The 11432-nt window shown below is 28.3% G+C and overlaps 1 protein-coding gene across 1 annotated transcript; it reads left to right on the top strand.

Annotated features, from left to right (window-relative positions):
• Nucleotides 1–9572: 9572 nt before the first annotated feature.
• On the top strand, nt 9573–9977 carry LOC107448695 (uncharacterized). The gene has a single exon (XM_016063997.1). The coding sequence runs from the start codon at nt 9573–9575 to the stop codon at nt 9975–9977; it is 405 nt and encodes a 134-aa protein (XP_015919483.1).
• The last annotated feature ends 1455 nt before the right edge of the window (nt 9978–11432 follow it).

Here is an 11432-nt window from a genome sequence, read left to right as displayed (position 1 = left end):
AATTTAACTAAATCAGTTATTTAAGGACACCATTGCTGAATTGCAACGGAAACCCATCATTTTTTATGTACCTGTTGCTTCTCTATACCCCGAAGATGAAATCATGTCTTGGCTACAAACAGGTTCGTCTGCACTTTATTCATCTGCTTTCTTCCTCGTAGGTTATTTGCATGCAAGTAAGTATGTCCCTAATTTTAATAGCACCAAGCGTACATTAAAACAAATATTCCAAAATATAAATTTATTCTTAGTCGATCAAGAAATCTTATTTAATATACCAGATCAAACCTTCGATTTAATCTATACTCAATTATAAAAAAAATAACATTATTTAAGGGAAGTTTTTTAATCTTTGTTAAAGACCTTTTATGTAATTTAATTACTTATAAACTTTCGCACGTTTTGATATGGTGCTCTAACTTACTTAACTAAACTTTTTTCTTTCTTTCTTTTTTTTGTAATATCAAAGTAAATGTAAAGACTATTTCTAATGCCTCTGCAGTTCAGTAAAAACACGATGAAATGATGAATAAAAACTAATACTTGGATTAAAACCAATACTTTATGATGTCAAATTGATCATATGACAAACTTTTTAAAGTACTGGCTTTTTACAAAAAGTAGTTGTAAGAAACAGCCTGCTAACGCAAACGAGTATAGAATACACACACTCTGTAGATGCCTGATTAATACCAGCAACACTTCTGACAAAAAAAAAAAAAAAAAAAAAAAAAAAAACAGGAAACTTTGTTTTTAGAATTCAGAAACTTTCTTCCTAAAAATAAATAAATACCCTGGAATGACATCGAAAATTTCTGACGAAATTGTTAACTTTGCCAGTAAAATCCAGAATAAATCAGCAATTTTGAACTGTGTATATCATTCCTAAGAGTGTATTGCTGATTTAATGATAAAATCTAGCTTTAAGACTGATAGTATTAATTCTAACCTCCATTAAGTCCGAAAGTAAATATCAGAGTTGCATTGCTGTAATATACGTCTGATTGAGTGAGTTATATCTTCCAGTAGTTCAGGTACACGAACTGAGTAGAACATGACAAGGAAACTTGTCATATATAAGGAATCGATGTGTTGCCCGAATTGAGAGTCCAACCTCACGATAAGCCGTTATGAGAATGAAAGCTTATGCCCATATGCATATATTCATCTCCAAAAAGTTTGGCAACTTCATAAGAATTCACCGACATACTTAAGAGAAAATGAAAATGGATTTACCGTAATATCTGTTGTTTGCATGGAAATTCATGGAAATGTAATATAAAATTCAAGTATTAAAGCCCATAATAATATATTACTGAATTCCGAAAGCTTTTCTCATCCATTGAATTTTTCAGTAATCTGAGATTTTATGAACGGTTTTAGAAAATGCAAAGTGTTAAAAAGTTTTCTTAAATTTCACTGTTAGAATTTTTTTTTTTGAAAAATGATTAAATAAATTTTTTTAATTGTTATCTTACCATGTTCAACCCGAATATTGAAATAACCATAAAATATGTAATATCTGAACTGGTGAGAAAAATTGTTTATTGGCGTTTTTTCACCTAATAGGGTTAACGAAAAGTAAAATTTTCAATTCTCAACTAGGGTTACAACCAATGAGAATCAAAAGCGTGTTTTCCGAATACTAAAAGCTATGCCATGTGATAAGAATCACGGGTTCCTATTTCTTTTATCCTTGTATGCCTGACTCAACAGTTGATGCATATTAATCGCAAAGTAATAAGAGAATGTTAAAGCCCCCTAGTTTCTTGCAGCTACTTTCATACTTTAGCTTAGTAGGCTAATCTCGCAATCTCATAACCAGCTGCACAGAGATGGGAATCCAAGCGATGACTTAGCTATATTTCCTACATTCTTACAACACACGTGGAGTTTTCAGCACCAACATGTCTTTGATTGGTGATCCTGAACTACTGAAAAAGGAAAACTTAATTAACGCATAGATGGCGGCAGCTGTACGAAGTTGCTTCATATAAAATGGTCGAGTCTAATGACAAATGACTCCCCTAAATAAGCTAATTAAGTTACATTCCTCGATTGTCTTGTAAATTACAATTTAATCACAGATAAGCTCCCATACCCATTACCTATCGAAAAGCCTTACATAACCTACCTTAATTTCCAGTAAAATTTAGACCTTCTGGTTTGAAACCATGATAGTTGAAAATGGTTACATAACTACGCGGTTTTGCACTCAAGGTTAACCATATCAATGGCAATCGGTTTCAAATGATAATCGGCTTATAACCGAATATTTTATGATTAATTGCTTGGATTAACTGCTGCCTGTGGTTTTACCTTGATTTTAACATAAAAACTCTTATAGCGTGGGTCAAAACGTATAAAAAAAATCCCATTTCTATTTTGCGTGATTAAACATGTGTGTAAATGCAGTGATTTATATCCTTATGTATCCAAGACCATCACTATTATTTTAAGATTTAGTGTTCGTAAAGTGCTCAGATAAAAAATAAGGAATTGTATTAAAATTTGAATCATTAATCTTGGAGGAGAATTTAGAGATCAATATTTCAACTATAATTTGCCTCTGATGCCTGCAACATTCGTATACTAATTAAGAAAATTGTCCAAATATTAATGCAAAAAATTAATAAAATTAAAAATTAATAAAAAGTAAAACTTCCAAATGGAAAAATGCGCTTAGCAGCAAAGAAACCAAGAGGAATTAAACAAATGAGACAATAAAGAAAATTAGTAAAAATGGAAATTCAATGAATTTTAATTGAATTTCAATGTTTTTTCAATTTTTTGTAATTTTCTTCATTGTCTCACTCGTATACTAATCCTCTTTGTGTACATTGTAATATTAAAATAATTACAAAAAAAGTAATATATAGGTAATACAAATAAAATATTTTTTTCTATCTCCAAACTTTAATAACATATACTTTAAGAAACTTAAATATATGCATTAGATTGTATAATTTAATAACCATTTTTATGAAAAAGTGGTAAATAATAAATTATTAAAATTTTAATTCTATCACAGATCGAGAATAAGGAGTACAGATGAGCATTTGATATTTATTCTTAATAATAAAAATGCCATTTAATTGTCAAAAATTTATAATTGTCTTTAAATTTCCAACATTAAAAAATAAGTATCTGTAGAATAGGTAATTTTGAATAAATGTATATTTTACAATTACGTATTTGCAAATATCAGCCTATTTTAATCAAAGTTTCATTAATATAAACTAATCTGGGGAACAACTCTTTTATTGCTAATTAAAAAGTAAATTTGAAAACAATTTCAATCATTTATTTAAGTAACTTAACGTTAAAGTTATAAACGGAAATATTTCTCTAGAGGAATTTAGAATGAAAATGAATTTTTTTGTTCTTTTTACTTTCCTGAATATAATTCATTATTCGAAAGCTTGGAGTCAAAAAGTCTCAGAATATAAGAGCAAGGGATATTATAAGAATATTTTCTTGCATTTATTTCACTTATATTTTTTTAAATATACAATCGTTAGGTATGTGAGTGTTTTTCTTTGTTTTTATATAAAAAAACTCCCTTCTAAAACAAACTAATTATAATTCCTAAATATTTAAATTATATTTAAGAAAGTTATTATTAACTGTTAAAATATAATTAAAATATCAATCAATGGCTATTACTTTTTAAAAATAATTTAATTAGTTTATTCAAAAGGTACTGCATTTATGTTATTAATACTTATCATTATAAACAGTGAATAATTAAATGCATGAAACCTCTTTGACAAAAAACTGAATAAAATGCTAATAAAAATGAATATATAAAGCTAAATTAAGATTATAATTGATTGGAATTAAAAGATTTAGTTTTTCTTTTAAGTCAGTGAAAAAAAGGTTGAGAAATACAAGAAGTCATTTTTTTCGACTCAATTATGCTTCCAACAATTTCTGGGAAAATAAACATATAAATAAAAATTGTTGACGTTATGTATGCCGTTCGCTTATGGTTTATTTAAAAATAATCACAGAAAAAACCTGCATGTATTTCAGGTGCTATGTATGTTTTAACAATGGAATAATCCAACTAGAATATTAGTTATTAATTACTTAAAAAAATTTAAGGACAACTCAAGAGCAATGAGAACTTCAATGTTTATGCTGAATTTTTCCTTGAAATCTAAGTATGTTCAATTCTTATTTCTAAGCATGCTAAAAGCGGTTACATTACCAAAAATTCCGGAATTTTAAGGTAAAAAGTAGAAAATTACGTTGAAAAGCAGTGGTCTAAGTACAATCACTCTGAGAGCAAAGGGGAAATAATTCTGGTAAATGTTTCATACTGTACGGCAATAACATTTCTGTTAAAAAAATCAAAAACTCAATTCTGGTTATAAATTTAAAAATACGTGGTACTTAAATCATTCATTTGGTTTTAAATACCACGTTCATGTTCACGTTGTTTTCACTGTCCATTCTAAAGAAGGAAAGGAGCCGACAATTTGTGATAAAATTTATGCACTGATTCCATAATCTATTTAATTAACTAATTTATAATCAAGCATAATCAAAGAGCTTGAAATAAATTATAAGCACTTATTTCTGACTAGTTTATCAAATACTTTTAAATCAGTTTTAAACTTTACGAAATGAACATCTAATTCTCTATTGTTTGATTTCATTTGAAACATCTGTAAAAGATATTTCTAACAATGAAATGTTACTAGCGTCGAAAAATCTATAGCGTACATTAAAATAGTTGAACTGTCATTTTTTTGTGAAAAATTTAATTAGGTTTAAATTTTTATGTGAAACAAATCCTGTAAAAAGTTTTTTCAACTTTTACTGAGTGATAAGTTTGATATTTTTATAAATGAATCTTATAAATGTTAAAAAATGCCATTATTTCATAAAAGTATTCCATTATTTCATAAATTCATTCAAAATAAATTACTACGATAATTTTAATTGAAATTTTCCTAAATATATGTTTGATAGAAATAGATTTCACAAGTTAAAATTTACAAAATATCTTTTTTTATATTATTTTTGAAACTCTCACTCACTGTAAAAATATTTGCATAGGAGCATATGATATTTAAATTTATGTCCTAGTAAGATTATTCACAATGCTATAAAATGTGTTTACTAATAAATTTGTCAGCTGTTACACTGTAAGAAATTTCAGATAAAATTAAGATATAAAATACCGGAACATTGAGTGCAACATCTATAAAATCCATAATATCGTAAAATACATCTTTACCGTCAACTATAATACTGTGAATTTTACAGTAATAATTATTCATTTAAAGTGATTTTCCAATAATTATTACTGCAAAAATTATAGTCATACATTTTGTTCCGTAACATGTTCCGATCAAAATGAATTTTACTCTAAAAAATACCAGCAATATCTATAAAATCCATAATATCGTAAAATACGTCTATGCCGTCAACTATAATACTATAAATTTTACAGTAATAATTATTCATTTAAAGTTAATTTCCAATAATTATTACTGCAAAAATAAAAAGTCATACATTTTGTTCAGACATTTTCCGAAAAAATGAATTTTACGGTAAAAAATACCAGCACTCAGAGTGCCAGACATTTTTACATTAATTTTATTGGGAATGTTTTAGAGTGCATGCTGTGATTTTATGAAAATATTATTTAATTTTAAATAAAATAATGCCATAATTTTTGTTAAAATTGCTTCAAATATATGCTTAATAAAAAAAGAGCTTTGAATTCTTTATTTAAAAATAATTGTTTGAAAAAAATGTATTTCATATTATTCTTGAAGTGTCCAAGTAAGTAAAAATATACATGAAAGTATATGCTTTTAAAATTAATAGCTTTTTAATATTATTTAAAATTTGTATAATAGCAAATAGGATAATTATTGCTATAATATTGATGAAAGTTAATTATTGCTTATTAGTGAGTAGTATTTAATATTAGAGAGGATGATTGCTACAGATTTGATTTTTATATTAATTTACACTGTTAAAATTTTCATTTTAAAATTATGGAAAAATAACTGGCAGCTGTCTGTCCATCTGATTAACCGTAAAGTTTACGGTAAAGAACATTTTTTTCCTTTATGGTTTTGAAACCATTTACAAAAAGTATGGTTATAAAACCATGAATACAAAACTATATGGTTTTTTTAACCATTTACAACTAGCATTTTTCAAAAACGTAAACAAAAACTAATTATTTAACTAGACATAGGTAATGGGCATTGGAGAGTGCCAGGCACTCGAAATTCTTCATATGTTGAAGGGAAGGAGGGAAATATTGCGGTGTCAGCACTAGGACTCGAACTTCAGTTCTGCCGATCATGAAATTGACAGATAGGCCTGCTCAGCTACGACATGTACGCAATAGCAAAGAACTAAGTGGCTTCATTAGGTGGTTCTAGTTTGTGCGATAAAATTCTGGTTGTTTAACCGTATTAGGTGAAAGCAGTTAATAAACAATTTTTCTCACTATTAACAGTTTGATTACCATTTTATTTATTGTTATTTTACAGTTTTGATTAAGTATGATAAAGTAACCATTCAATAAATTTCTATTTAGTCATTTTTTCTGAGAAATTTCTATCAGTGTAGTCAAAAAATAAAATTGAAATGTATTTATTGTATACGTTAAAGTATATAATATTATTTATTATTTAAATGTATTTATTATTTATTATGAGCTGCAATCTCAAAGAATTCACGGAAAAACATGTATTTTAAATAAAGTTGAATAACTAAAGCTTTAGCAGTGAGCTTAAACAAACTTTCTCATTCACCATGCTGCTCATCAAACGCTGTTTTGTGAGGTTTCTGAGATTCCTGATTATGGAATATATCCATTTACTAAGATATTATTCACCACCTCATGCATAAAATATGAGTTAGGTGGTGTAGCGTAAGCCTATACATATTAATACATTGTTTGCTTACGGAAACCGACTGGATCAGAAATGAATACCGATAAAAGAATGTCTGGAAATTATTTTACTCCTGCTTCAGTATGTGAATGATCCGTAAAATTATCTTCCGATAGTGAAATTAAAGTTTTAAAATTATGTGCAGCATATTTTGCAATAGTAAGATATTCTTCAAATATACTTATAGCTAAATTATCATACAATGGATATCAGAAAATGAAATCTCAAATAAAATTGAAATTTATTTATTATATACGATACAGTTAAAGTAGTAAATCTAGTAACTATTTGTTAACCGGTGATTATTACCGTTGATTGTAACTGGTCTGAGTTTTGCATGAATTTAGTCCCCAAAAAAAATCAAAATTTATTTATTATATACGTTACCGTTAAAGTAACTGGCAATTATTTGTGAACCGGTGATTATTATCGATGATTGTAACAGTTTGAGTTTTATTTGAGTTTAGTCCCAAAATAAAATCACAATTTGATTAATATGTATGTTAAAGTAGTAAATCTGTTGATTATTACCGGTATGGGTAATACTGTTAAATTAATAACTCTGGTAACTATTTAATAATTGGTGATTACTACTGATGATTATTATTGGTAAGGTGATTATTACCGGTTTGTGTTTCACATTAATTTAGTCCCTAAATAAATAAAATCGAACTTTATTTACTACATACATTAATGTAATAAATATGGAAATTATTTTTTTACCGGCAATTATTACAGTTGATTATTACTGATTAGGTCATTATTACAGGTGTCAGTTTTACATTAATTGAATTATAAAAATTAAATTGAAATTTATTCATTATTTACGTTAAAGTATATAATATTTATTACTTAAATTATTTATGAATCAAACGATTGCAATATTTACTAAAAACTGAGATTTTTTTCTCAATATAATCGTCATTGAATAGCCACCCCATTTTTTAGGTTTACGATTACTAATGTTGAACTCCATAGCTTTGTCACTTGGAACGCAATGCAGAAAACAAGGAAACTCCTGGATCAGCAATTGGGAGAATTTTGTTTTCGTGGAGGACTTTTTGAAGGAACTAACCCGCATTTGCATTTCATGGAGAGAGGACTATGATACTGTCCCACGGTTAGCCTGACATCAAAGGGATTCTAACCCATGATCCGTCTACCACTGAGAATACTTTAAGCCAGCAGTGTGGTCGGTTTAAGTCGGATGCTTATTCTTTTCTCCCAGCCATCGCTGAGATTCGAACCCGGTTCACTTCATTGAAAGGCGAACATTCTATCATCTGAGCCATTGCCATTAAAAAACTACAATTTGAATGAAGTAATGGAAATAATATATTTGAACTAAAATTGAATAACTAATGTTATAGCACTAAACATTAACTGTCTAATTCGCAATGCTTCTAAACTAAGGCTGTTTCTGAGATTCTTGATTATGGAATAAATCCATTTAACAAGATATTATCCACCACCTCATGCATAAAATATGAGTTAGGAGGGGTAGTTAAATTGTGTATGCTATATGCTTAAGTCTATACATAATAATACATTGTTTTCTTACAGAAACCAACTAGATCAGACAAGAATACCGATGAAAGAGTGTCTGGAAACTATTTTATTCCAGCTTAAGAATGCGAATGAGTGGAGAAATCATTTTTGCAGAAGAGAAACCTTACTTTTCTAATACATATTGTGTATTTGTGTATTGTGTATTTTATTTTACATATTGTTTATTTGTAACACTATATTGTATATTTGTAACACTATATTGTATATTTGTAACACTATATTGTATATTTGTAACATATTCTACAAATATGCTTATACCTAAATTATCATACAATATGAATAACAGGAAATGAAGTTCCAAACTAAAATAAAAATTCATATATTGTATACGTTACTGGTAATGTAGTAAATCTGGTAATTATTTTCCAATCAGGGATTATTACCGGTTTGAGTTTTATATTAATTTAGTCTCAAAATAAATCGAATTAAAATTAGTTTATTATGTAAGTTAAAATAATAAAGTCCGTAATCATTTATCTACCGGTGATTATTACTGGTTTTAGTTTTATAATAATTTGGTCCCAAAAGAAATTCTAAATATATTTAGTATATACTTAAAATAATAAATCTAGTAATTATTTGTTTAAAGGTGATTATTACCGCCGATGATTATTACCAGTAGTGTGATTATCACCAGCTTGTGTTTTATATATATTTAGTCACAAGAGAAATCGAAATTTATTTGTTACATATGTTAAAGTATTAAATCTTTTAATTATTTGTTAACCGGAGATCATCACCGATGATTATTACCGGTAAGGTGATTGTTACTGGCTTAATTTTTACAATAAAATTAACAAAAAAAATCACTTCGAATTTCTTTAGTGCCATGCCAGTACTTTATGTAACAGCATGTGACTTAGTGTTTCCGTTACAAAAATGTCTATATATTTTGTTTTAGGAATTGTTGATAGGAATAAAAGTTTATTAAAGTATCAAATATTTCAATACTAAATAAACTTTTAATAACTTTATTAAGGTAACCTCTATTGTACATTAATATGAATGAATTTATATGCCTGTGATGGCTCCTAGAAATGGGTACACTCATACTGCGGTATTTATGGAAATGAGATGGCAGACATGCTTGCCAAAAGAGGAGCTGGCGTTCTTCAAAAGCCCAAAACTGAAGCAAGCCTCCATTCCATTAAACTGCTGACATCACTCCTATATCAAAAGACTTTTAGAAATTTTAATACTCGGGCTTGCGATGGCAAGCCTTGGAGTGTTCTTTTAACAAACTCAGCTTTTATTCCTGACCACCCGCGATCAGTTGCGGTTGCTGCTTTTAGACTATTAACGGGTTATGACTGTCTACAGAATCATTTATTTCGCATTGGACTAGCCGATTCATCTTTGTGTGTTATATGTGATAGTGGACGGCCATTGACGGCAGAACATTTGGACGAGTGTGAAGCTCTGACAGATTTTTCTTGTATATTTCAACGCTATTGGCAAGCAAGAAGTTTAATGGCCTAACTGCAAATGTAACTGGCATTTGACAAATAAAAAATATGCCTCTAATTACGTTTTTTTATATGACGTAATTATAATGTATTATAATATCAGTAATTACTTATGATTTTTTTCACTGTAAAAATATTAACTGAAATCTAGAATATTATTATACTAACTAAAATTTAAAATTTAAGAAAATTATTTTTTATAATTTAATATTAAACAAACATCTCTTATGGTATTGCAAACTGCATTAATTCATAATGCTACTTTTACCTTTAAGATTAGATGAGGCTTCTACCAGAATCTAAATGCTCAGATTAAGTTAACAATCTGGGTTTACCTGCAGTTGAACCATGTAAGGCTTCTGTTTCGCAATTAAAACTAATATCCCTCTAAATGAAATGGACCTTTCCATGTTCAAGTTTTGGAATGTAACGTAAAGAGTTTAAGACGTTTTCCGAATGCTAACTCCACTTACTCTTTCAATGAAAGTATAAAAATAAAGTAATGCAAGACATTCCAGAAGTAGTTAAAGAAAGCATATTTATTTAACGATCAATTTATAATATCATAAACTCTCACTTGTACTCATGGTTAATTTCTTCAGGCGAGTTTAATTCGGGTAAAAAGTATTTAACTTATTCGACTGAAACAACTGAAGTTATAGGTTAAAGAAAAAGAAAATCACAGTAGAATTAAGAATTATGAAACGAGAAAAAATAACAAAATAAACTAAATATTTAAAATGAATTTCCTACTCTAAAATAAAAAATATTAAGAACTAGTTTTATGGATATTTTTAAGAACAGGATTGAAAATATGCAATAAATAAACAAAATCGTTTTTCTTTTAAATTTTTAAGTAAGGGCTATTAGAAAATAAAAACCAAAAGAAAGAAAATTTTCATGATACAAATTTAATACTCGATTCTACATATGCTTCTCTTTTTTTCTTCAAAATAGTCGCCAAGTTTGCTTATACCAAGTTGCCACTTATACATTACAACTAGATTTAGAATACCCTCTTATTAGTAACTGGCTGCCTGCACCAATAACCATTTCATATCTTTGTCATAGTTGTACCATAGTCCCGACCATTTTCATACCTTTGTCATAGTTGTACTGGTTGCAGCCAAAATAATGTCTCAAACACGGAGAAGATAAAAATCACTTAGGGCAGGGTCTGGGATGTATTGATAGCTGGTCCAAAACAGTCCAATAAAGATCGGCACTTGGCTGTGGAGAGAGTCATTGTCATGGAGTAACCAAATTGCCTGTCAGCCTGCCAGTACGAGTTTAGTAAACTTCAAAAATTTGTCGGTGAATGCATGCAGCAGGCAGGCTTTTTGCTTAAAAATGCATTACTGACCGTACCTCCTACATGGAGGCCGATTTGTTAAACTTGAACATTTTAACCCCTTTACGATCGGTTAATTTTCAAGAAAACGGTCATAAAAGTGCCTATTTTCCCAAA

The sequence above is a fragment of the Parasteatoda tepidariorum genome, chromosome 10, assembly GCF_982258835.1.
Source record: "Parasteatoda tepidariorum strain Cologne lab strain chromosome 10, Ptep-v5.0, whole genome shotgun sequence".
NCBI lineage: Eukaryota > Metazoa > Arthropoda > Arachnida > Araneae > Theridiidae > Parasteatoda > Parasteatoda tepidariorum.
The sequence above is the reverse complement of the archived record's forward strand: the minus strand, read 5'-3'. Positions and strand labels throughout refer to the sequence as shown.

Excerpts from the sequence above, each read along its gene's own strand:
- LOC107448695 (XM_016063997.1), top strand. The coding sequence starts at position 9,573 with ATGGCAGACATGCTTGCCAAAAGAGGAGCTGGCGTTCTTCAAAAGCCC.